The sequence below is a fragment of the Denticeps clupeoides genome, chromosome 4, assembly GCF_900700375.1.
Source record: "Denticeps clupeoides chromosome 4, fDenClu1.1, whole genome shotgun sequence".
Classification (NCBI taxonomy): Eukaryota; Metazoa; Chordata; class Actinopteri; order Clupeiformes; family Denticipitidae; genus Denticeps; species Denticeps clupeoides.
In genome coordinates, this window is record NC_041710.1 from 30,970,859 (window position 1) to 30,998,741 (window position 27,883).

Sequence of the window (27,883 nt, forward strand, 5' to 3'; positions counted from 1 at the left end):
AATCAATATTTGTCTCCAAAAACGTTTAGCTGAGATTTGGTGCAAGTTAAGGGTTAACCAAGGCAGATATGGGTGACCACACATGAAGTGTTGGTATTCAATCATTATTAGCGGTTCTCGTCACTGCTTCAGAAGTCCTAATGGATTTAGTTATACACTGATAACATTATGACCACTTTTTCTGTGACCTGTTCAGGCATGAACTCTGTAGACCTCTGGATGGATGCTGTGGTATCTTAACACCAAGCTGTCAGTGGCAGATTATTTGATCAGTAGATCAACAATTTTCACCAGACCACACAGGCCAGTCCACATGTGCATCAGTGAGCCTTGGCCATCCATAATGTTGCTTTTCTTCCTTGGACCACTTTTGTAGCTGTAATCTTGAAGGTGCTATGACCCAGCCTCCTGCCATCACTATTATGTCAGTCGTTTAACTCCTTGCTTCTGCCCATCCAACACATTTGCTGCCTAATGCATCCCACGCACTGTGGTAGTAGCCTAGTGGGTAACACACTCGCCTATGAACCAGAAGACCCAGGTTCGAATCCCACTTACTACCATTGTGTCCCTGAGCAAGACACTTAACCCTAAGTTGCTCCAGGGGGACTGTCCCTGTAAATACTGATTGTAAGCTGCTCTGGATAAGGGCGTCTGATAAATGCTGTAAATGTAAATGTAAAATGTAAATGGATGATTTGCAGGCTGAGGCAGAAAACTGGATCATAATTCCCAGTTACAAAAGAAACATTTGCAGGTATCAGAAGAAGGAAAGTAAACGGTCTGGGTAAATATCTCGTGTGTCCTGAGGGCATTTCCACAAGCCAGGGAGGTAAATCAGTTTAGGCTGAATTTTGAGCCTTTGGCCTGTGGGAGGCAGTAAAACATCATCTCTATGTGACGTGCCTGAAATGCGTGGGACTGACCACGCAACTTTTGTTGAAGAATTTTCATTTCTTGTGGAGATTTTTTTAATAAAATGTTATACCATGTGGGGTGTTATATGGGTAAAAGGGAAACCATAGTCTGTCTACTAGGGGTACTTAGTTTTGGCAGAAAGAATAATCACAATTACTTGGCCAAAATTGAAATAAAGTTTATTTAAAACTGTTACCTATTGACCCTTTCAAACATCCATTCTTTTAACAAATGTAACATTTTGCGTTTGCAACAGTTTAACAATTACATTTTTTTAATTGAAAATGAACGAAAGCAAATCAATGTAAATCAACAAAAATAAAATGCAAATCTGGCCAAATCTGCTTGTAAATGGGAGTTTTATGCCGTAAATGCAGCAATTTTTATCCACACTCGCTCAGTACGCCGGCCAACGTGACGTCACCACTTACAGCTGCTGTGATTGGACAGAGGAGAACCGGGTTCTTCTTGAGAAGGGTAGCGCTGTCTCTGTTAATTTAAAGAAAGACTGTTGATTGTTTCATTTGTGCTCGATTAAAAAAATCCTCAGGTTTAAAAATTCAGGTTAAATGGCGTTTGTGCTCGAATGTGGACTAGAGACCGCCCACTAAGCACACGCCGCCGAAATGAAAACCATGACGTTCTTCAGCCGCGACGACATCAAACATTTCTCGAAAACTATTGGATAAAATAAGACGTCAATATAACTGGAGTCCGGCGTTTTTTTCTGTATTTATTTCTATTTTCTGTCCATATCTTCACGCTGAAAGTTGGCCCTTTTAAGGGGGGGAGTGGTGGCCTAGCGGTTAAGGAACCGGCCCCGTAATCAGAAGGTTGCCGGTTCGAATCCCGACCCGCCAAGGTGCCACTGCTCCCTGGGCGCCTGTCATGGCTGCCCACTGCTCGCTTAGGGTGATGGGTTAAATGCAGAGGACATGCAGATTTCACTGTGTGCACCGTGTGCTGTGTCTCACATGTGACAATCACGTCACTTTACTCACTTTACTTGGAAGGCGCGCGTGTCCGAAATGAAGGGCGTCCTTACGAAGCAAAAGTCGTAATCGCAATTCAAATTCGATTAATCGCCGGGTGTTAGGTGACGCCAGTGCAGAGTGTACAATCGGATTGCCTAAGCATGATTTACAGGCAATTAGCTCTGGTGAGAGCGGTACATGGAAATTGGCTTGTTGCTAGGCTACCACAGCAGGCTAATGGGATGGATTACTTGGAGGAATAGGGGTTTGTATGTATTGTTTTAGATGAATGAGTTTTATGTGTCCGTATTCCTGCGTTTATTGCTATAACTTAGACATGCATGTACAGAAATGTGAGAAATGGGCAGATGGGACTCTCCCCTAAAGCAAACCATGACATAAAAATGTGTCCTTTTCTACAACATGTAAATGTGTTTTATCGTTATTTCTGTGTCAATACAAAGAAATAATTCAATACCACGACGCTTGGGTTGTGTGTGTGTGTGTGTGTGTGTGTGTGTGTGTGGAAGACGCGACGGCTCTGGGCGACTCCGAAATGGAGCGCGCCGCGCCGCGCCGCGCGCGCCCCCGACGCGTCCGCCTCCGCGGGCTCGCGCGCGGCGCGCTCACGGCTGAACCGGGATCAGTCCGGCTGCGCGCGCCCCGACGCACGGACGTCCCGACGCGCCACGCCGCCACTCTCTCCAAGGTGACGCTCCGCGGAAATGACCGACGCGCCGCGCGTGTCTCTGTGCGTGTCCCCGCAGATGCTGAGCGCGGTCCCGCTGCGTGTGTCCCCGCAGATGCTGAGCGCCGTCCTGCTGTGTCTGTGCGCCTGGGCCTGCGGAGCGGCTGCTCGCGCCGACGGTGGCAATTTTCTGGATGACAAATGGCTCGGCGGGAGATGGGACAAATTTCGAGACGTACGTGCACCATCTTCCTTTTACCGCTCTGCGTCTGTGCGTGCGTGCGTGCGTGCGTGTGCGTGCCTGTTCTGCAGCTGATGTCTCACCTGAATTGCGCGTATTTTACATGCGTCTCTCTAATTGCACCGATCGGCCGTAACATTACGACCTCGGACAGGTGACGTGAATCTGGCCGCAGTGGCACCTGGGATGGATTATTTCTGCCCTGAAGCTGGTGCGCTGGAAGCCCCCGGTCCTGATGGCCCGACGTCTCAGAAATTGCCGCTGTTGTGAGGTGTTCCTGGTCTGCAGTGGACATAAGAGGTCCGGGGGAGGAGAGCAGTGGTGCACATGGCTGGCTGAGAAACTGCAGAAAGTCACAGTGCGAACCTCAACACACCTTCAGAGGTCTAGTGGATACAGTCCTCAACAGATCAGGGCTGTTTTGGTGACAGTACTAGGCAGTACTAGGTACTAGGGGTATTACTAGTGGTGGTATTACTAGTAAAAAACTGGTCTTGTGCCCAGTGTTGCCAGATTGGGCCGTTTTTGAAAAAATCAGTAGTTACAGGGACACTCAGGGTTAAGTGTCTTGCTCGGGGACACGATGGTAGTAAGTGGGGTTTGAACCTGGGACTCTGTGGTCTTCTGGGTCATGTTCTACCACCCTATCAACGTGCCTTCACTTATTCTGCTGCTCTGGTACATGAGATGTGTTGACGGTAGAGGTTTTAAACCATCCAGAGCGAGGAAGGATGGCGTGTGAGCGCTTTCTGTGATTGCTCCCGTTTTTTGACCTTTAAGGTCATCTTCCGAGCGACAGACATAATGGCGCTCGTATACAAAAAGATTCATCCCTGTTTTATTTTAATGCCGCATGGGCAGACGTGCCCCACGTGGTACTTTGAGAACGAGTTTTTCCGTCATCGGTGACAGTAAGAAAGAGTCATGTAAGCAGCACTGAAGCACATTCATGTTTCATAACATACACAAACATACAAAGATGGTTTTAATTGGATTTTATTATTTTGTTCAAAAATGTGTGTGCGTGTGCCAACAATAGAGTTTATATAACGGTACCAAAACAAGGGCGTAAAACCACACACGCAACATTTCCCGTCAGTGAAAAACGAGCTACTGCTGTCAAGCCGAATGTTTATACATCCTCCGTCAGGAAGCGTGCTGACGCACACACACACACACACACACAGCCTCGCACCGCCAGTGGCAGACGTACGAGGAGCGTACTTGAATACACGTACAGGGATGTACATGTAAACACACAGATTCTCTCTCTGTGTGTGTGTGTGTGTAGAGAAATTGGAAGGTCTGACGAACAGCCAATGAGAGCGCTGCATGAAAGTGGGGCTGGTAAACATGGTAAGCGACGACGGACGCTGAGGGGAGAAGAAGTGTGTTGCCATGGCGTCTCCAGACGCGCGGCCCAGACCCGATAATCTGTGTTAAAAGGCAGTGCGGTGGCCACTTGAGAAGACATTAAGTTCGGGAAATCTAAAAATATGCCTGGATAATGAGGTGCTGTTTAACCCAGAGACCTTTGGTGCATATTCATGAAGCATATGAATCTCAGCATCACTTAGCAACCGCTGAGCCCAGCAGAAGCCTTTGATCTTTGGCTGAGCGACACAGAGATTCACACAACATTAGAGGTTTAACATTTCTTAATTAGCCCAGTGTGTGAGAGAGCTTGTGTGTGTGTGTGAATGGCATTTAAAAGTCTATAAGTGTAGTTTAGTGTGAGTGTGTGTGAGTGTGTATGTGTGTGTTGTGGGGTCCAGGCAGTTGCTGCAGGCTTTGTCGGGTGGATGTCAGTCCATGGTTGGAGATTCAACATTTTAAAGAAGAGAGGCTAAGAATGGCCCTTAGTAATCTGCCTCCAGTACACACACACACACACACACACACACACACACACAAGCAACGCGCTCTCTGCTACCTGCGCTGGAGTGTGTGTTAATCGAGGTTATGCAACGGCACCGAGGGCAAATTTGAGGACGGCTGGATGTGAGTATGGTTGCTAACCGCCAATCAAGGACAAACGCCATTGGAGGAGTGTGTGTGTGTGTTGCGTGTTGCTGTAAATAGAGTGGTGTGTGTTGGTGAGACGCATTTGTGTGTACCCTGAGGGTGTGTGTGTGTGTGTTTGAGTGTGTGTCCCTGTGCATTATCTGAGCTTTGATCATCCTGCTCTGTGAGAATAGAGAGATCTTGGCCTTAGCAGTTGAAGACTTACTCACTAAATTCTACAGGAGAATACAGCGTGTGCACCCACACACACGTTTGATCTTTCTTGCAAATGTGCAATAATATATGTATTAGAAACATGTTATTTCCTCTGTGTAACCAGACCTTTAGGCTTAGCCTACTATGCCATTTTTCTCCTAAACATGTTTCAGCCTTATTCCAAAATGCAACAACATTTTTTTTCCTTAGAATTCTACACACAACACCCCATTACGAAAACATAAAAAAATTTACTTGAGGTTTTGGCAAATTTATTAAAAATGAAAAAACTGAGAAGGCACATGTACGTAAGTATTCACAGCCTTTGCTCAATACTTCGATGCACCTTTGGCAATAATTATGGGAAGAGTTGGTGCAGCCATTTTAAAATCTCTCCAGAGATGTTTAATTGGATCTGAGTCTGGGCTCTGGCTGGGCCACTCAAGGACATTCACAGAGTTGTCCTGAAGCCACTCCTTGGCTGTGTGTTTAGGGTTGTTGTCCTGCTGAAAGATGAACTGTCACCTCAGCCTGAGTTCAAGAGCGCTCTGCAGCAGGTTTTCATCCAGGATGCCTCTATCCTGACTAGTCTGCCAATTCCTGATGCTGCCACCACCATGCTTCACTGTAGGGATGGTATTGGCCTGGTGATGACGCCTGTCATTCATACCAAGGAGTTCAATCTTTGTCTCATCCTACCAGAGAATTTTGTTTCTCATGGTCTGAGAGTCCTTCAGATGCTTAAGCAGCACTTACGGATGATGGAGGCCACTGTGCTCATTGGGACCTCCAAAGCAGCAGAAATCTTTGTCTCCTTCCCCAGATTTGTGCCTAGGGTCTACAGACAATTCCTTTGACTTCATGCTTGGTTTGTGCTCTATATATGACCTGTCAACTGTGGGACTGTACATATACAGGTGTGTCTCTCTAAATCAGGTCCAATCAACTGTTTATTCCACAGATGGACTCCAGTTAAGCTGCAGAATCATGTCAAGGATGACCAGGGGAAGCTATTTTTGAGCTTCATGGAAAAAGCTTTGAATACTTATGTACATTTTAATAAATAAAAAAACCTCAAGTAAACTTTTTCCACATTGTCATTATGGAGTGTTGTGTGTAGAATTCTGAGGGAAAAATTGTATTTAATCCATTTTGGAAAATGGCTGCAGGACAATAAAATGTGGAATTTGTGATCCGCTGTGACTACTTTCCAGATGTACTGTATATGGACATAAACTGGACCTTAATTTGACTGGTAGAGCAAAAGTATTCCACGTCATCAAGTCAAACCGCAGATGAATGTTTTATGACATAATGACATAAATCAATACTGGACAAATCTGGCATAAATTAGGATTTAAGCAGCTAAAGCATTGTGTTTCAGTCCTGGTCCTGGTCCTGGACTCCCACATTGTATTTGAAGCTCTGCCTATTTTCCTTCAGCAGCATTCAAGCAGAAACTAGTCGTGGTTTTGAAACAGCGCCATAATTTTACAGGTGCGTTTATTCAGTTTGCAACAGAGATCTAGATATTTCTGCAATGGGTTAAACCAGTATGAATAATATCCTAAAAATGAAAAAGAAAGGTTTTCATGGAAAGCACTATTTCGAATGCATTAACTGAAGTGTGCTGACTTTGCACATCACATTATCCTGTCAGCGACGGTAACTGTAGCCTGATGAGAGGAGAAGTGAATTTACAATAAACCTGAAGCTCCCTGCCGTGCATCAGGAGCAATTTCTAAAATGAGTGGGAGAATTGAGGTCAGAGACAGAGCTGCAGAGAGGAAGAATGAAAGCGTGGCTTCCATATCCTCTCCATCCTCTTTGGTTTGCCCTCAGGTGTTCACTCAGCCATGCGCTTCGATCATCATCATCACACACACGCACACACGCCCACGTGCTATTTCTGCATTTAATGAAAAAGTGCATTCATTGATTAATGTCCAATTGAGTGTGTGTATGTGTGTGTCTGTGTGTTTTGCCTGCTGAACAACATACATTTGTTGGACAAAATAAAAGGACAAAGTGTGAAAATCCCATCAACTAATGTATGCCAGCTGCTGTCTTGGCGAGGTCTCACCTTTTAATCACATTCATTTATAGCTACCAATAATCAGCACTAATCACATTTTACCAACACGGACAATAGAGCTGTGGCATTTGCAATCATTGCCCAGGAGAAAAGGCTTCATTTGTCTTCTCTGAATAAAATGGGCAGGTGTCCACACTGCTGCTCAGAAATTTGGAGTTGGTAGGGTGGTAGTAGCCGTGTGGGGGACTTTATGATGAGAGGATGCTCTCAGCACTCCTTCTATGCAAATCCTTGAAATACATCACAACTGAGTTCCATTAGCAGAAGTCATTCTGACAGAACAGACAGAATTGTCATTGCCTTGCAGAGCTTGACCGTTGGTCAGTGGGTAGTTCGGCCTTCCAGAAGTCTTTATAAAACAATAATTGATGGTTCATGCCATCGAAAGTTCTCAGAGAAAACTTTTTCATAGTAGCATCTTCTGAGCCTGTCTGCAGCCAGCAGGACCTGAGCAGGAAGACCTACATACACCACCAGCAATCCTCCATCATACTGGAGCATCTTTAGTCGTTTTGCTTATGCACTCTGGTCTCCATGGCAAATGAGGCCAGTCAGTATGGTGGTTTTGGGGTTTCCTGCATGCTCAGTCTGGCTGGAGTGGAAACATGACAGAATTTGACATGTTGAGGTAATACAGCGCTGGCATTGATGTGACGAGCCTCTTTATTCCCATTACCCTGGCATCATGTTTCTGCAGTCAGCGCCAAAAGGCAAGCAGCACATTTCATAGGTCCAGACATCTGACTGGTGCAGCAGAAATAGTTTTCTGTGTGTGAATGAAGGTAAAATGCTACGGGTGAGAGCAATAATGGATCATGGTATAACGTCATCGTGATTTTATTCTGTAGAGTTGTGCATATATTTTAATTAGTAAACATTATCAATATATTTTATATGAACAATATTCTAAAAATTGCCATACATTTTCCAATATTTTTACATTTCTGCCTAACCCTAATGTTCAACCCAACTATTATGACATAATGGCCACTTGTTTGGTCTCAGAATAGCGCAAACATGAATGACATTGTAAATCTTCACATAAAAAAGTTGTGGAGGTGGAACCAGGCAAGATTTCAAATTCCGACTTCCCAGTTCATGTGGAACTGGTGGAAGGAAGGGTGCATGTCCACCAAAATAGATATTAAAGGTCCCATGACATGTAAATGTCTCCCTGAGATTATTTAACATTATTACAAGTTCCCCGAGCCTGTCTATAGTCCAGCAGCGGCTAGAAAGAGTGTTTTCGTCATCCTGCTTCACCATTCAGAGAGCGGCAGCTCAGACGGTCGGATCTGGAATTTGTCCCCTTATGTTGTCATATGGGGAAAGGTTACCTCTAGTTTCTCATGCTTTGTCATGCTGTCCTACCCCTCCCCTAAGAAAAAGATTGCAGTTGCTCGGTGATTGGATGTAAAAATGAGCACAAATGTATTTTTTAGTTCCATCATGGGTTAGTTAGTGGGTTTCGTTCTGGAAAAACGCAGACACGACTTCCTATTTGCACCAAGCGTTGTGGTTGGTGAGTGGTGTTGATGACGTCACTTCCGCGAATGCCCGCTCAACTTCTACAGGCCGCTCTCCTCCTCGTCCCGCCTCATTTGCATTTAAACCCACAGACACAGAAGCAGCACGTCCTAGAGGAGTGGCTGTAATTCTGCATCAAGGCTGACAGTATTACAGTATTAGAGGACCACGGTATAAAACGATATGAAAGCAAAAAACAGATTGTGAAATCCTCCAGTGTTTGTGGACACATCAGCAAACCGTGTTCTTGCTGCTCAAGGTGTTGAGTTCGGTATGAAGTGTGACTCATGATGTATACGCAGTTCTGTTTCTATCATTTTTTCCATGTCATTAAAATGTAATGAAGATCTTCAGGCTGTATGGCACATTCGGGTAATAATTCGGCATCATGCCGCAAGTAACGTATTTATTTTTCTCGGCAGCCCTGTTCTTTTTTCAGCTGCTCCGTAGGAGGACAGATAAGGTCATGTTTTCACGGTTTAAGGGTATATGATTCATATTTACTTGCTGTATGTGCACACAGCTCATTATTGCCATGTAATGCCTTTCATCTGGTTGAAAAAAAAATTATTAAATCCAAACCCATAACGTAATATTCTATCGGTAATTTTACATTTGTGGCTTTGTGGCTTAGACTAAGATAGTGTGTGTGCATTTGTGTCTTGTTCAGTTGAATTCAGATTTCGGTCTGAGAGTCACAAAGGCCTACATACACATTTCTTTCGGCTATTTCGTCCATTAAAGCTATTTCGGAGACCGCGTGTTTGTGTCTACGTGATTAGGGTATTAAACCTTCAGGGATAAGCAGGAAAGTGGCTTTTCCTTTCTCTTTTCTTTGTTTCTCCCTTGAATACATGTTTCATAACTCCTTTGATGAAACGCTGTGGACTGTGTAACAGATGTGAAAAGAGGAAAGCTGTTACTGCGTTGGATGGAGGCCGTTGCTTGCTTGTCAGACCCTGTCACTCATGATGGTTCGCATGTGTGAGCTCTGTGCGCTGTCCACTACTGCTGGCCTGATTTGGGCCTAGCTCACGGTCAACACACGTTACCAGGGTTTAGCCAGAAGCAGCGGCATGGATGAGAACAGACAAGGGGCGGAGGAGTGAATGCAGAGATGTTACTGCTTATAGAAAACGACATACAGGCTACCCTCCAGGTCACCGCTACCCTCCTTCCATTTTTTTTTTTTAAAGGTTATTTTAGTGATAAATTAATTTGCACTTTTTGACATTGCACAGTGAAATTATTACATTTCAAGGGGTGAGAATCATATGGGCATAAGGGACATTTTGCCGACATTACAGGAGAGCACTCACTCACTCACTATCCTTAACCGCTTAGTGTTGTTACTCAGGGTCACGGCTACCAGCCCAGCACAGGGAATGGTGGATGGCGGGAGGAACCCGGAGAACAAGGTGGAAACCTGCGCCAACACAGGGAGAACATGCAAACTCCAAACACGCAGACTCCAAGCTGGGATTAAAACTCACAACCTCGGAGGCATGAAGCCATGTCGCTAACCACCACATGCCTTACATGAGAGCAAGAACAGAAAAGAATGAAGTTTTTAGTTTAGTTGTGTGTTTTTTTTTGTTGTGTATTTTTAATTATTTTTAAACACACAACTTGTTAAAAGACATGGGTGACAGCATACATAGTGAACAATAGTCACATGTGCCCTTTTTGCCTTTTTTAATAACTTTGATGTATTGGTTGGTTGGTTGGTTGGTTACATTTTACATTTAAGGCATTTGGCAGACGTCCTTATCCAGAGCGACTTACAACTTGCTTTCATGTTACCATTAATGAAGGAATCAGTTCTGGTTCACTAGGACTCTAACTATGAATACAATCTTTTTATTCACTTATTTTTTCTTGCATAAGCCAGACTATAAGAAAGTTACAAGTTAGCCTAAGCATTCTGTTAAGAGGAAGGTCCTAAACTGGCGTTTGAAAATACTCAGAGACTGAGCTGTTCTGACCTCGGGGGGAAGTTCATTCCACCACCCAGGGTCCAAGATAGAGAAGAGTCTAGATGAACGTCTTCCTTTTACCTTCAGAGATGGGGGGACCAGGCGAGCAGTACTGGAGGCTCGGAGTATACGAGGTGCAGTGCGAGGTGTAATAAGGGCTGTGAGGTAGGATGGTGCTACTCCATGTTTGGCTTTGTAGGCCAGCATCGATATTTTGAATCTGATTTGTGAAGCTACTGGGATCCAGTGGAGGGAACGTAGCAGAGGGGCGGTGTGGGAGAATTTGGGAAGGTTGAAAAGGCCGGATAATGACACAACGAAATGTGTCCCATCACCCTTAGTGAGCAGTGGGCAGCCATGAAAGGCACCCAGGGAGCAGTGTGTGGTGACGGTGTTTTGCTCAGTGGCACCACCACTGTCCCATCGGATATGTCTGATATTGTAGAGAAGGAATCTACATGAGCGGGAAAAGTTGGTGATGTGAGTCAAGGAGGAGAGTTGGGTTTATATTTTTTGGCACGGACTAAGTTTTCGGAGGCTGAATCTTTGAAAATTGTAGGACTGAATGCTAGTTCTGATATTGAGCCAATCTTTAAACAGACTTATGAACATTTTTTTTTCACCTACTAATGTATATCACAATATAATTGTTTTGGGGGAATCATTTTATTGTATAACGGATTGAATTGTATAATATAAGCAAAATGCATTAGATGATATATGTGGTCTATGCATTTAAAAAGACTGGAAATACAGTTAGCTAAATCTACTTTGACCTGTTAATGCAGCAAATAAAATACGCGCCTCACTGAAGCTCCAGAATCTGTGCATTTCGCTCAGCGAAATTAAAAATATGCCATGATACGGACAGTTTTTAAACTAACTGATAATCTGTCTGCATGTTTGGTTTGGTGGAGCTGGTACAAACACAACTCCAATCCAATTGCATCATACTACGCATGATAATAGATTTGATTCCAGCATGAAAAGTTAAATTCCCATTTATCACTTTTAGCGCTTTTTATCACTTTTATTGTTAGCACTTTTATCATGTTTATCTCTGCAAAATATACAGTGTTACCAGACGTATGGTAATTATCGTATTTGTACAATAATTTTACCATCTGTCCAATCAATAATTTCAAAAATTCAATAATGTACCCTAATTTTACCCCTCATTATTACCCCTTATTTCGTTAGCCGGACAGAGTACAGATCTTTGCTTTCATCTGGCTGCGCAGATATATTTGGCTCTTTATGTGCAGTCGTCTCACGTGCCTTTGCAGCCAATCAGTGCACAATGTAACACATAGGTGTCAAATTCACGACCTGCAGGCCACTGATAACACACAAACTACAAATCCCATAATGCAGTGCTTCAGTTGCCTTGATGAACGCAATCCGTTTTGTAGGTAACAGTTGCATTAAACACTATAATATATATAAGTCAACAATAAAAACATACCATATTATAAAATACACTGAAACGACTAGCCATCAGAAATTAAATCGTACCTCTACCTGTTTCCGACGAAATCATATGGGACTGAGGCAGGCACAAAAGACATTTGAAAATGAAAGAGTCCTTCTTTTTTCTACAACGTCGAGAAAGTCTCTCAAATAAGGCTGTTCTGGATAAGGCTGTTATGGATGTTCTGGCAAACTGGATTATTTCAGGTCAATAGCCGTGCGCTGTAATTTGATTGGTGCATTTATGTACTTTGTATCCGTCGTACCCTTCCGATGCCGCATGCATCATAGTTTTGATCTAATGGGTAAAAGGTTTCATTTTTAAATGTTAAAATGGAAGGACCGCATTGGTAGAGGAGCGAAAAATGAGAAGAATAAAGAATAAAAGTAAAAACTATCCACAAACTTCTATCCACCACTAAGATTTCATTACCTTTGGTCTGGACAATAATTCTGATCCCTCAAGTCTGTACCTTTCCGGCAGATTTAGTCCAGACTCGTTTTCTACTGGTTTAAACGTCTTATGCTCATCTTATGTTGTAAATGTTTGCACCATTGGGTCCAGATGCCATATTTTGTATGTGCTTGTGATTGGGCTGAATGTAAAAAGCTCTTAAATCTTGAAAAGAATGATCTGCATCTACTGTCATCTACATATTTTGTTCCGTATTTCAACAGGACTAACGGACACAAGAAATTCAGAGCATTAATTACGCCGAAAACAAACCTTTTAAATAATCATTATTAATTGTTTAAACCGTTCGACAGACCTTGTTTTGGTTGTTTATTTCTAACATTCTGTCTTCTTTCTCTTTTATGCTACCTTTAACCATAGGAAGTTGAGGTTTGTATAATATGATAATATGCTGAAATAGATTTATTATTTAATCAAGAAATGTCATTAGAATTTAATGGCAAATTAATGTGTCATGTTCTAAACATTTAATGTTCTCTTTGAATTAGGAGCCTGGAACCTGGAATCCAGGGAAACCATTTGATGAAGGTTTGTGTGTGTGTGTGTGTGTGTGTGTGTGAGAGAGAGAGAGAGAGAGAGAGAGAAAGAGGACTGACAGGAGGACACAACATTCTCAAAATCACAGAAACTTCCCAAAAATAAACAAGAAACAACACACCTATACGAAGAAACCCGTGCGTCCACATGCACAGGAGACTAGCTTCCACTCATAGCCACACACACACACACACACAACACTCAGGAACAATAGAATTTTATAGCATTGAGGAGCTGGGACCGGATTATCTGGGATTTGCCTAAGAGTCTTAAAGGCAGAGGTCAGTCTAAGTACGGACATGAGCTTTGCTCTAGAGTGTGTGTGTGTGTGTGTGTGTGTGTGCTCTAATGAAATTTGTGATATCTCTTCTTGGAAAACTGCGTTTTCAGGAACAACCTTAAAGTAGATGAGTGCAAGAAATAGAAGTCAGATATGCCTCTGATCAACCTCTCCCTCCCTTCTTCTTCTTCTGTGGTGATTCTCAATTCCAGCCCTGGATCCTGCCAAAGATCCCTGCCAAAAAATCAAATGTGGCCGACACAAAGTGTGCGTTGCGGAAGATTCCCGCACGCCATCCTGTATGAGCCAGAGGCGCGTGAGGTGAGAGTCTCTTGGGTGCCTGCAGGAATGGGAATCCCCCATCTCTAATGTTCTCCCAGTCCGTGTGGGATTCCTCCGGGTGTTTCCTCCAGTAATCACACGCACACACACACACACACACACTTGATAATACAATCGTGATTAGTGATGGTTCAGAAAAATCAGGACCATTACGATGATCAGCTTTGGACATGTTTACTCTGTCCCCTGTGTACCTTTTACTGCACCGTTTCCACTATGACACGCATGCATCTCAGGCAGTGGCTGCGGTGGCCACGTATGACACTGGAGCAGCCATACGGCTCCCAAACCAGCAGTCCTGGCAGAGACAAGAGCTGAAAGTCTCTCAGGTAGCAGGATGATGGATCTGGGTGCTGGCTGGGTCTTAAAGGGACAGGATTCGAATCCATCAGGCTACTTTCTTTCTGCTGATGCCTGGGTCGTTTCAGTTACACAGTGTCACGACTACGGACTTACGGGGGAAGGAAGCGCAGAGGTCTGACATGCTGGGAACGGGGTTTTATTAACAAATAAACAAAGAAATACAAATAAACAATGGCGCGGTGGCCGAAAACAATTTAACTTAAATGAAGAACATAAACTAACCCGTAGGCGTTTGGCGATTGCCAGAACTCAAAAACACATATGACACAAAACCAGGTCAAGTTCATGTCTGAGTTCACGAAAATGCCAGCGACCCCGAACGGGCGGAAACTTCCGGCATTTATGGGGCGTCAGGATTGGGTTCCGGTGTGGAGCCCAGCTGCAGGCAATCCTGACAGAGCCCCCCCTCCAAGGGCTACGTCCTCGGAGCCCCAACAGTACCATCAGTGGAGGCGGCGGGGCGGACGGCGGCAACCACAGGGCTCCTGCCCTGCTGTATCCTCCCCTTGGAGGACCCGGTCCCTCGGGCTGGCTCCCCGGCGTGGTCAGGCGTGGCGGCCCCGGTCCCTCGGGCTGGCTCCCCGGCGGGGTCAGGCGTGGCGGCCCCGGTCCCTCGGGCTGGCTCCCCGGCGGGGTCAGGCGTGGCGGCCCCGGTCCCTCGGGCTGGCTCCCCGGCGGGGTCAGGCGTGGCGGCCCCGGTCCCCTCGGGCTGGCTCCCCGGCGGGGTCAGGCGTGGCGGCCCCGGTCCCTCGGGCTGGCTCCCCGGCGGGGGTCAGGCGTGGCGGCCCCGGTCCCTCGGGCTGGCTCCCCGGCGGGGTCAGGCGTGGCGGCCCCGGTCCCTCGAGCTGGCTCCCCGGCGGGGGTCAGGCGTGGCGGCCCCGGACCCTCGGCCTGGCTCCCCGGCGTGGTCCCGCTTGGCGGCCCCGGACCCTCGGCCTGGCTCCCCGGCGTGGGGCCCGCTTGGCGGCCCCGGACCCTCGGCCTGGCTCCCCGGCGTGGTCCCGCTTGGCGGGCCCCGGACCCTCGGCCTGGCTCCCCGGCGTGGTCCCGCATGGCGGCCCCGGAACCTCGGCCTGGCTCCCCGGCGTGGTCCCGCATGGCGGCCCCGGACCCTCGGCCTGGCTCCCCGGCGTGGTCCCGCATGGCGGCCCCGGACCCTCGGCCTGGCTCCCCGGCGTGGTCCCGCATGGCGGCCCCGGACTCCCGTACCTGCACACAATAATCAGGGCCGATCCATCTGGGTACATGTGGGCCCTGTCTCCACACGTCCCCTCTGACACTTCTTGTGTCACCCCCTGCACCGCGCAGGGAGATTGTCCCAGAGCCTCCGGCGACTGTTCCAGGCACCCCAGGCTGGTGCCTTCTGGGACTATGCAGCCCCTCTCGCTGCACGGCCCTGGTGCCAAGGGGGGGGCATTGCCAGACCATCCGGCTAGCCCCTTCTGCGTCCGTTGGGACAAGCAGGCCCTCTTCCTGCCTGTCCCAGCTGGGTCCTCATGCCTACCCGGGGGCTCTATGGCGCTCCACCCCTCTGGAGGCAGACGCAGGCCCATGCCTGGCCCGCCCTCCTCACTGGCTACCGGAGGACCCAGCTCCATCGCTTCCCCACCTCCCCTCCCCTCAGGAGGAGTCCCCAACCCGAACTGCACCCCCCCAAAAAATTCTTTGGGGGAGCACCCCCCCCGGCTGGACTTAGGGGTACCTTGGGGCTTGTCCACCTCGCCTTGGACCAGCACATTCGGGTCAGGAACCTCCTCCCTGGGGTTCGGCTCCGCGGCTGGGTCGCCATCTGGTGGACACAAAGAGGGGAAGTGGGGGCGACATACGGACACATATGTCACACAGACACACACAGACAGAGACAGACAGAAGAGAGGGTCGTCTGGCTCCCTCTCTGGGCTCTCCAGGACCTCCTCAGGGGGCACAGCCAGGATCTCGGGAGGGGCGACCTTCTCGTCGCCCGCCAGTGCTTGGTCTTCTTGCCCCGGATCCTGACTGGCGCTGGACGTGGTGGAGGGGCAGAGTTCGATCCCTGGCTCAGGCTCTGGCCGATCAAACTCCGCCCTCAGTCTCTGCTGGAAGTCCCGAAAACTGCTGTCTGTCTCTCCCTGTTGCCAGAGGGCTGTGCTCCAGCCCCATGCTGACCCAAGCAGACACGAGAGGATGGTGGTGGTCTTATCAGTGTCTGCTGCCCCACTGAAGGGTCCCGGGACAATTGGGCTGTCCCACATGGGGCTGGGCACGTTGCTGGAGATGGTGGTAGGTGTGTGGTGTGGAGGGGGGTGGACGTCTTCTCCAGCAGGTGTGGACGCTGGTGCTGCGCTGCCTTTTCGCTGGGGAACGTCCGGGCAGAGGGAAGGCGGGTCGGCGACTGGAGCAGGAATGGAGGATTCCCTGCGAGGCAGTCCCGGCAGCGCAGTTGCTGGCTGGCGACATCCCGTCGCCCTCTTCCACCAGCTTTCCTCACACTGCTGGGAGGGACGTGGGTCTCCACGGACCTCGTGACGATCCTGGTCGTCGTCCGTGTCAACCTCGTACCCCCGGAAGTCACATGGGTCATCACGGACGCCGCGATGATCTCGGACGCGCACGCTGGGCGGAGCCATCCCGGCACCGACCGCCCACCGAAAATCCACGTCATCATCGCTTTCGTCATCCGTGTCCTCCCACCGGTGACTCCGAGGGTCGTCCACCCTGCGGACATCCTGGACCCATGGCGCGATAAGCTCCCATGGGCAGTACTCTGGCCATTCGGGCTGGAGGCTGCCCACCTCCTCGCTGGAGGAACGCCGTCGTTGTTGTTGCCGCTTCTCACCCCCCTGGAAGTGACGTGGGTCCCCACGGACCTTGCGACGATCGCAGACTGGTGCGATGGGCGGTGCCCAACTCTCGTCTCCCGTGCTCTCGTCGTCCGTGTCGTCCCAGTCCACGGGGAGCCTTGCCAGCAGAGCGCAGAGTTCTTGGCTCGACATGCCGAAGATCGTGGGGGTCGCATCTTCTGCGCTCGCTGCCCACGTCACTTCCTCGCTGCTGCCGACGCCAACGTCCTCGCTCCGCCCACTCACCCGCCGACGTTGTCGCTTCCGGGTTTCGCGGAGTTTCCCGGGGGTGACGTCATCACGCGGCGCCGCGTACCACGGCTTCTCGGGGAGAAAACGCTCCACCAGAACGGGCGGCGCGTCTCTCCCCTGCCGTCCGCGTTCGCCGCGCCGGGCTGCGTCCTTCGCGGCGTTTCTTCTCCTCTGTTTTCCACCTCCGCGCTTTTGGGTGGGTCGCTGGCATTCTGTCACGACTACGGACTTACGAGGGAAGGAAGCGCAGAGGTTTGACATTCTGGGAAGGGGTTTTATTATAACAAACAACAAAGAAATACAAATAAAGACTGGCGCGGTGGCCGAAAACGATTTAAACTTAAATAAAGAACATAAACAAACCCGTAGGCGTGTGGCGATTGCCAGAACTCAAATTATAAGCAGTGTTACCAACTGAAGTTCACGAAAATGCCAGCGACCCCGAACGGGCGAAAACTTCCGGCATTTATGGGGCGTCAGGATTGCATTCCGGTGTGGAGCCCAGCTGCAGGCAATCCTGACACACAGTCATTCTTAAATACCAGGAACATGCATTACCACGGCGTTACAGTACCATCACTACTCCAGCTGTTTAATGTTTAAATATGAAATTTGGTTTCGCATGACGATAATCATTATCGCACAGTCATCTCGTATTCTCGAATAGTTGACTCGTTGGACTATAAATTCATTCTATTTAGCTACCCCCTTTTACATTTAGCATGAGGTTTTTTAAATTACGTGGCTAATTTTAAATAAAGTTTGCTGCTGATATTCGAAATAAAACTGTCAATTTTCCAAACAATAAAAAAAAAAAATAATGTATAGAGAATAGAATAAAAAAAAAACTTTTTCTGTAAGCAGTAAGCAGCAGTAAAACAGTGTAACAAGTTAGAAAAGAAGGCTATTTCAATCACAGTTCATGTACATTTACTCATAAATAAAATAAAAGCAGCAGACAGCTGTCCAGGAAAAGGCAGCTGTCCATTTGATGGAGTGTTAGATGCTCCACATATGATTTAAAGAAACCAAAAAAAAAATTGATTTTGATATTGTAAACATGTTTAAATGGCAGCTTGGAGAGGTGTAGAGAAATGCATGATTTGGAGAATAAATTTGTGGATTTTCTCCCCAGTTGCTGCACGTACCTGCTTGCAAATTTGAAAATACATCTATATTCAACAAGAAATCCGTCGGCGAGTATTTTACTTGTCGCTTCTTTTGTCGACAATTTTGACGTCGCAGCCCTAATTGTGACCCTTGTTACAGCCCTACTCTAGAATAGAATAGACAGGGTGCAGTTTAAGAGGTTGACCAGTGTGGCCCATTTTAGCAGTAATTACAGAGAGCCATCCAGACCTGAGAATGAGTTACTGTGTGTTGCTGTGTGTGTACGTGAGCGGGACAATGAGAGAAGGAGGCAGCCCGTTGGCCTAATTTTTCTGGACACTCCTCCCGAGCAACAGTAGCTAATGGTGATTGTTGCCATGCAAACATAAACCGGATTGAACTAAAATGAGTGTTTGGTGTGGCAGAGAAGAGTCTGTTCTTGAAAAACACACATAATCACACAGACACACCAGTTTTCTTTCATGTATTGTTGTGAGGAAAGTCACATGAAGATGGGCAGAGTGATAAAACTGGGACTTCTTGCAAGTGAGTGATTGTATTGCCTGTTCCCCTTATACTGTGTGTGTGTGTGTGTGTGTGTGTGTGTGTGTGTGTGTGTGTGTGTGTGTGTGTGTGTGTGTGTGTTCCCAGTTTTAAGGACATCAGTCTGGCTCAGACTCCCTCAAGCAAGTGTAAGAGATGCCCAGTTGTCCACCCTTCCCCAGTATGTGGAACAGATGGACACTCATACTCTTCCAAGGTAACACAAAAGCACACATATCAATTTAAATGTTCGTCATATAACATTCATACAGTTGGACGAATAAGTGGTAACTGTGCAGAATTAATAATAATTCTACACAGGCTGCAAAAACGAAATATCTTGCTGGGTAGCTTTGGGAAAAAAAACATTTAATATAGTGACCGCTAAAAAAAGAAACAGCTCATTGTAAAGGTCCGTGCTAAAAAATGTGTTCACTTCCTCGTTCAGATTTTTAAGTCTGCTTTAATTGTTTTATCAAAAACATTAACTACTGCTAATGCTGAAAACATTACCATTAATGTAGGATGTCTAAAATATCAAATATGTGTGTAAAACAGCTGTATCATTATTTCTTCATTAACCATGTGATTAGTTCAAGTGTGATTCGAGTTAGAAAAGGTATCCAAGCTACAAACACATTTTATATCGAAACTATTCCTGTCCTCAAACCTGATCATGGCGTTTCACCTAAGGCAAATTCTGTGCTTATGATCATTTGAATGGTTATCAGACTAATTATTGGCATTCTGTTAAAACATTGTGTTGTGCAAGGAGACATTACAGTCTGTTTAGCTAAAATGAGTTGATTAAGCAAGAGTCTTATAATATTTTATGGCATAAGAGCCATAAAATAAATTGCAGTTGTTTTTTTTTTTGGGATGCTGAAGTACTTTTGTCAGGATCCAGTCCGGAAGGGGAGTTTTTATGTTATTAAGTTAATATGTTATGTTTTCACCCCTTTTGCCGGTATAAAGCTGCTCTGTTCGTTTCTGTTCGGCGTTGGGTCGTGGTTTGTTAATGTAATAAATCCCCTGTCTCATTACGTTGTGAGTATGTGTCCTCCTTCCTCGCCATTTCCAGCCATTGCGAGAACTTTCGAAGGCTAATACTTTTACTCAAGTGAAGATTTACAGGGAGGAATTTTATTTTACTGGAGTAATTTTTACCTTGGGTATCTCTACTTTAACGCAAGTAAACTGATTCTAAATACTTCATCACACTCAGTTAGATTAGATCCTAATCCAATGAGGAAGTGATTGGGAACAGCTCTGCAGGCAGTACCTGGGGCAGTGATGGGAAGCGGACCCGTAATCGGAAGGTTGTGGGTTCAAACGGCCAAGGTGCCACTGAGATCCCCTTGAGCAAGGTCCTGCCCCCACACTCTGCTCCCCGGGCGCCTATGGCTGCCCACTGCTTACTAAGATGATTGGTTAAGTGGGACAGGGTGGCTGGGTCATGAACTCATGTGTGCATGCATATGTTGTTACATATTTATGATAATACTGTGTGTGTGTGTGTGTGTGTGTCTAGTGCAAACTGGAGTATCAGGCCTGCATTTCTGAGAAGCAGATAGCTGTGAAGTGTGTGGGCCAGTGCCCTTGCCCCTCCGTCATCTCACACAGCAGAGTGGAGAAGAAAGGTACGAACACAGCACCACACTTCACACACAGATTTCACAGTCCACTCATTCACACAGGAACATACTGCCGGTTAGCCTTATTACACACGCTCTCATTTAAACACGGTCACAGTGGTTCACAGCCCTGAAAACACAATTATTTCACAAATCAGATGCCACTCCGCCTGTCACTTAATTAATTTGTCTTTTTATTGCCTGCTACGCGCTGCCCCAGATTGTTACTAAATCCCAAAGAAACCTATTAAAACCTTCCAGCAGGTCAGAAAATGGAGTGAGGCGTGTTGAAGTTATCATCATTCTCACAGTGTAGCTATATGTGTGTGTGTGTGTGTGTGTGTAGGCTGCAGTAACGCTGAGTTGACGGAGGTAGTGAGCAGACTGCGAGACTGGTTTAAAGTTCTCCATGAAAACGGAAGCCACAAGAAAGTGCCGTTTCAGCGCGGCGAGAGGAGCCGTGAGTACCACCCTACAACACACACACACACACACACACACACACACTCCTGCTGGCATACATGCAGTAGATTCAAATTTAATACAATAACATTCATCAGAGCTACTGGGAATGAAGAAGTGCTTTTGAAGAAGTTTTAATGAATCAGAGGTCTAGAGGCACAGCTATTTTCTTTGAAAGAATTGTGTGCAGGAGAGACAGTGTGTGTGTGTGTGTGTGTGTGTGTTCAGGACCCACTCAATTAGCAGAGGAACAAAAGCACCCATTTAAGCCTGTTTTTTGTCCCTCTTTTAATTATGATTTGTCTCCCTCTCTCTTTTCCAGGGATGAGCTCAGCTCCTCTCTGTAAAGACTCACTTGGCTGGATGTTCACCAGACTGGACACGAACTTTGACCTCTCCTTGGACCAATCAGAGCTGGCCTCTCTGGCGCAGGATAAGAATGACCGCTGCACCACTGTGTTCTTCAGGTCATGTGACACCTCCGGCGACAAACGCATCTCTGAGAGGGAGTGGTGCTTTTGCTTCCAGAGGCAGAAGGGTGTGTCCACACACACATTCACAGGATTTTAACACCTCCACCAACTCACACAATACTGGGTACTCCCTTTCCTTCCTTCGGCTGCTCCCATTAGGGGTCGCAACAGCGGATCCGCCAGGTCTGGCTGTCCTCACAATTTACATTTATAGCATTTACCAGACGCCCTTATCCAGTGTGACTTTCAATCAGTAGTTACAGGGACAGTCCCGCTGGAGATATGGTTCAGGGACACAAAGGTAGTAAGTGGGGTTTGAACCTGGGTCTTCTGGTTCATAGGCTACAATTGCCATGGCAAAAGTTTTACGCCAGATGCCTATCCTGACACAACCCCCAATTTACCCGCACTTGGGACTGGCACCAAGAAACATGCTGTCACATGCATCCTGTCTCTTGTTTCTACTGGTGATTCAAGAAAAGTTTAAATTATTAATTTGTTAATTTAATTTCATGGTATGAATGTAAACTATATGCTGTATTTTAAAATTTAAATAAACTGATTATGGCTAATTGTTATTTGATTACCTATGATCAGTGTCTAATCAAAAGAGGATTCACAATACAGAAATGTACAAATTTACAGTCAATACTTGGCTGAAGGTTTATTTTTTTAAACATTATTATTACTTTTTAATTGTCAGCTTTATGGATGTAATTGTGTGTGTTAATGGCATTTATCACATGTCCCCATCTCTCACTCCAGTTTGTCTTCCTCTTTGTTTCAGAGTCTCCATGTCACACAGAGCTGAACAACATCAAGAACAAAGAAGCAGGGAAGAGACTGCTGGGTGAGTCTCACACACACACACACACACACACACACACACAAACACACATATTCAAAATAATCAGCCTTTCATTCATTATTCCTAATGTCTGTTGTAACATTGTAACTACTCGTTTATAAATGTGTTATTACTGATATGCAGCCCAATGCATTGTGTAATCTTTCTAGTTCATTATTTTTTTACTTAAGTCTCCATATTTTTGAAGTGAAGAGCAGTAAATTATAAATGAATTATCATGTTTTCTTGTATTTGCGTAGTTCATGGCTAATGAGAGCATTGTGGGTTTCATTTTCACATGACTTTTGTTGCAATTAGGAATAGCCTCTGAAGTCAAAATCAAAGCTATTTTGGGTGATTGATGGCCACTGCTCTAATTGGAACCGGAGTTTGGTGCCACCAGCTCTCTTTTACATTGATAACAAAAGTTTCTATGAATTGGCCGCTCTACTGTGTTCCCTTGTCTTGCATTATTACTGCTTATAGCTTGTGTTTCAGAGCAGGAGATTATGTGCTCTTAGATGATGAAAACACACTGATGCATGAAAGGATCTTTCCTTTAAGCTGTCTGCTGAAGAGAGATTTCAAACACAAGGTCGCATTTGAAACGCATGTGTGTGAGAGGGGGTGAGTGTACGGATGAGATGTAAAATGAAAAGCAGGATATTTTTAAACTCTCCTGAGTGAAACGCCGTTAGACAGCCATGCCTTCAGGATGTAACTTGTGAAAAAGAGCACAAGTCACTCGCTTTCTCTCGCTCGCTCACTCGAACCCTTTTGTGTTTGAACTGTCCGACATCCTCTGAATAACTGCTTTTGAAATTTGGAGCACTGCTAGTCTCGTTCCTCCAAAAAAGAACGTTGGATATTTTATCAGGCCCCCCCAGGATTTCACAATATTTTGGTGTGGTTTTTCCAATCAAAATGACAGATTTTTCTCAACATTTGCGGCCTACGTAGGCCTAGTAAGACACAAAATGAGTGAGAGACGAACTTGATGGGCAGACAGGTGTATCACGTGAAACGCATACCTTGTTAGTAACTATTTTATGAGAGATGGCCATGATGTGACAAATGTTAAAGCGGCTCACAAACCCGGACAATTCTTAAACCCCGGCCAGACTCTTTTTTTTTTTTTTTAGGTGTCTGGGGAAAAATTGAGGTCTGGTCACTGTAAATGGGGCTTGTCTCTCTTCTTCGTGCTGTCCATTGTTGATTTTAACGATGCGAAGGTGACAGCAGTGTTTTCAGGTGAAGAGTTGGGACTTTACATGAAGGATTTTTGGATAATAATAATTTGTGAAAATTATGCAATAGGACTAAATTGCTGTCTTTGTGGGATTTAATGTGATCACCAAATTCCGAATTGCTGAGGTTATGTCTGTGTAAAACATGACATGCTCTGTGTAAACAGTAATTCCAAACCACTTACTTAACTGGTTTATGACCACTATTAAATATTATAATTAAAACACTTCAAGGATTGAAGGAAAAGAGGGTTCAATGGTCAAAACCGGTTGCATTAGGACAAATGGATGATGGTTGTCAAACTTGTTCCTTGTTTGGTGAGATTTGTTGAAGAAATACTGGACATGCAAAATGGTCTCAAAGTGGTCCCAGAGTCAAAATCATACAGAAAACTGTCCTTTAATATTAGATATGAATAAAAGATAGCTCTTCTATCTTGTGGTCTATCGTCTAAGCAAAAGGAATCGGAATTCAGAATCATCAGAATCATGAATCCCAATTATCGTGAGCCTCTTCCTTGATGCTTGCACTTCTGATTGATGCTGAATTGTGTGTGTAGGTCAGTACGTGCCGGCGTGCGATGATGACGGCTTCTATAATAGTCAGCAGTGTCACGGCAGCAGTGGGCAGTGCTGGTGTGTGGATCGCTATGGAAATGAACTGGCAGGCTCCCGCACTCACGGAGCAGCCAACTGTGGTAAGTGCATGTCATGTCAAATGTGTTCTCAAATCCAGAGGTTTTTTATCAAAAGTAGTTTCTTTCCACAACTTTTTTTTTTTACAACATTTCCAATGAAGACTTGTTTCTTTTCACAATCCACACAATATGTTTAGACGTTTTGTAGTCTCCTGAATGTGGAAGGATCTTTTGATGTTATGACCAAAAGAGCAACAATGTTAGTGATTCTTTCAGAAAGCAGGAATATAGATACAGTTTGTAACATGTATGTTTAATGGTGGAAAAGAGGTACGTGCATGTGGATTCCCTACAAATTTCCAGTGCATGTGGCTGGGTGCTGCACAAGATCCCATGTACGGGCCGTTTCCGACGTCTTCCAGGTCCCACGGGGCATAACCAAGCTGGTAGAAGCTTGATTCTTGGATTTCCATTTCTGGGTCACAATACAGGTCAGCAGCACCACCTGGCAGCACGGTGTGATAAATAATTCATGGTGGCGCTCTGTTCATCACCCTGGTGTCATGATTGGAGCTCTGCGGTAGCACTGAAAAATGGCTTTCATCTTCCATCAGTCTGGGGAATTTCATGGAGTGCGGTGTGGAGCATGGAGTTATCACGATCAGAAGCTCAAATGATGTCCTGGCTTCCTCCATAAAGCTAAATTTGTGATTGGGACAGGGTCCAGCCTGTCCTTTCTGTGCAACAACCCATAATAACACCTTGATTGGTTGCAGTTCCCACTTGGAACAGGCAATATTCAGCCAGTTCTGAGGGGTTTGGCAACAGCCACACACCTACTATCCTTCTACTGGGAAGTGGGACTGACTCATTCCAACCCAACACGACCTGAGAATAGAAAACGCATGACAACCATGGCCAAAGGCTCACATGCTCAGACCTGTGGTCCTCTGGTGAACCTCCTGTGGTTTCATCAGTGAGCTGACGGCTCCCGGGAAGAACCCAACAAACAGAAAAGACTCTGATACACCGGCCTTTCAGCTGAAGCGCAGCAGCGTATCTAGAAGTGCATCCAGGCGAGGTGGGACGCAGGGGCTTTGAAGCTACGTCCACATGAAAGCTCAGGAGAGGAGCAGGGGTCAGAGGGCAGACCTAGAAGATGGAAAATATATGCACAGTTGCAGGATGTGGCAGAAGAATTCTCAGGTGCCAGATCCTTTGAAGATACATCACTGCGATGTTAATTGATACGGTGACATGTATGTTATAGCCTTTCTTTTGAACCGAGTCATCTGTCTCCATCTCCAATGAATGTCTCTGAAATCCCGTGGGCTTTTACAGACACCGAAGTCAAAGTTGAATTTTGCTGAATGGTAACGGGCGACCAACAGACACAATTCACCGAAGCGGCCTCTCAAACCAAGATGTAGGACTGATCGATTATGACAGTGATTTGAAATTGATTGTAGCGATTTAATCCAAGCGTATCATCTATGAATCATTTCCTGTCTGAGTCACCAACTGTCCACGTACCGTCTCGTGTGAAGTGACCGATGTGTCATAATGGCAGCGTTTTCTGCCCTTGGCAGCAAACAAGTCAGTTGCATTACAGAAATGAGCTCACGTGATCCAACATGAATCTAATAAAACTGGTCGCCACTGACTAACTGAACTTCTGTTGCCGCTTTCAGGTGTAGTGGTGGAATCGTCTGGTGATTTCGGCAGTGGCGATGTTCACGTTTCTGACGGTGAGGATGCCGACTATCTTAACGATGAGGAGGAACTTGGAGATGATGAGGATGAGGGGGACGATGAAGACGACGGATACTTGTCATAAAGAGAGAGCGAGGGAGAGGGGGCCAGGCGACAACCCAGACAGAAATAGTTATAAAGTGTTCTCTCCACTTCTCTTCTGTATTATTTGTTCAGGTTGATACGAAACCGATTTCTTTCAGATGTTTTAAAGGTGAGCATGGACACTGGTTTAAGTGAAACCTCTGCTGATGAAAAGATTTCATGCACGGGACTCATGTTTGTCAAGCGATTCAGAGAACAACTCACCCGTCCTGACAGCAGACACACATACACACACACACACACACACTGACACAACACAGCAGAGCTATACACTGATAGTGTTAGGCGTGTACCTTTTTTCTCATTGTACGTGGTTGGTGACTTTGTGTAGAATATTGCACTTTTTAACTTTCGTTTTTTAAGTTGCCAACATACGGTGTGTAGTGTTGGATTCGAGGACTAATACGCATCCTACATGCCAGGGCACCAACTCCGCACCATCCCGAATGTTGAGAAAACTATTTTTCTATGGCTTTGTTTCATGTCTGTGGAAATCTTGTTTCTGAAGTGTTATATACACAGTATTGCTCACTTTTTGCCATTGGGCATGGTATGTGCGGCAAAACAAATAGAGAAATGTGGAGCAAGAACAATGGAATAATAAAAATAGTCTAAGTGAACATCTGTGGACATAGCATATTGAAACCTGCACGTGTTCTTGAGTAGATGAGTGGGTGCCTTTGAGTGATTTCATGGAGCGAAGGAAGGAAGGAAGAATTGTATTCTCTAGGCTACTTTGTAATAGGTCTGCAGTTTGTGGTCCTGTAGAGGGGTCCGTTTTACCGTTTTTATGCTTTACTGCTGGGTGCGTGTAGCTCTGGGCGAGCGTGGCTGCCTGCGTACTACTGCGTGTGCAAGTGGGCTCTCATATATTATTGTGTCCTACGTGAATTATGCAAATGATCCATAATGGACTCTACTGTAGCAGTTAGCACTGAGACTTCCTACCATAAGTGTCGGTTTATTTTTGTATTTTTGGAATGTTTGTTCATGTTTCGTTTTTTGAACGTATATACCAATTAGGACTGTATACAGAGGACATCACTGTTCTGTTCTGTCTTGTTCTGACCGTACCTTTTCTCCATTATCAAAGGAACATCATCATCTTTTAGAGATTAAACAAAAAAAAAAAAGACATTTTTTACAGTCTATGTATGACTTGCAGAAATAAACAATATTGGCCAAAATGTGACAATTGTCTTTCTGACATTCCATGCATGGTTTACACACTCTATAGCCATACAAGGTGGGTGAGATTATTGCATTACATGATCATGGTAGAGGGGTTCAAATGGCGGCAGTATCATTTAACCCAGTTTCCTTTTCCTACGGTGCAGATTACAGTACTATACAGTTTATAAAACACCACGTGTTATGGTTTAAAGAACGTTTACTACTGACTGGGTCCTTTCTAAATGATGAAGTTGTTTCCCTCACAAATGGATCCAGTGGTGGAGAGATGGCTGATGTGACAAGTGGATAAACAACAAAAGACTTCTGAAAATGAAAAGGCAACTATGTGGTGAACAGAGTCTAAAAAGCACTTCGGGACAGCAGTACTACATCATACTGAATAAAATCTTCTTTAATCCACATAATCTTAGCATGGGCAGCCAAGAGGCCACATTTAAACATACAGCAGAGAACAGTGCGAATGCAGCTGGAAACATAAAAACTTCACATAAAATGTTTAGAAAGTTGCGCAGAGTTCATTAACATTTCTGACGTTTATCAGACACACCCCTGCAGATGTCCTTATCTGTAGTGACAGGGACAGTCCCCCTGGAGACACTCAGTGTCCAGTTTTTTGTTAAGGGACACAATGGTGGTAAGTGGGGTTTGAACCTGGGACTTTATTCCTAAAAATGAATAATAACTCCTGAGAAATTAAACCC

General features: G+C 45.7%; 1 protein-coding gene across 2 annotated transcripts; it reads left to right on the forward strand.

Moving 5' to 3' along the window:
- Nucleotides 1–2,427: 2,427 nt before the first annotated feature.
- On the forward strand, nt 2,428–27,180 carry spock3 (SPARC (osteonectin), cwcv and kazal like domains proteoglycan 3). 2 transcript variants are annotated; one of them, XM_028977202.1, is made up of 12 exons: nt 2,428–2,601; nt 2,696–2,815; nt 12,945–12,953; nt 13,073–13,112; nt 13,614–13,722; nt 18,939–19,047; nt 20,362–20,470; nt 20,811–20,924; nt 21,249–21,464; nt 22,187–22,249; nt 24,054–24,191; nt 25,823–27,180. In XM_028977202.1, the coding sequence occupies exons 1-12, from the start codon at nt 2,449–2,451 to the stop codon at nt 25,966–25,968; spliced, it is 1,326 nt and encodes a 441-aa protein (XP_028833035.1). In that variant the 5' UTR covers nt 2,428–2,448; the 3' UTR covers nt 25,969–27,180. The 2 variants fall into 2 exon arrangements, with proteins under 2 accessions (XP_028833035.1, XP_028833036.1); XM_028977203.1 differs by lacking the exon at nt 12,945–12,953.
- The last annotated feature ends 703 nt before the right edge of the window (nt 27,181–27,883 follow it).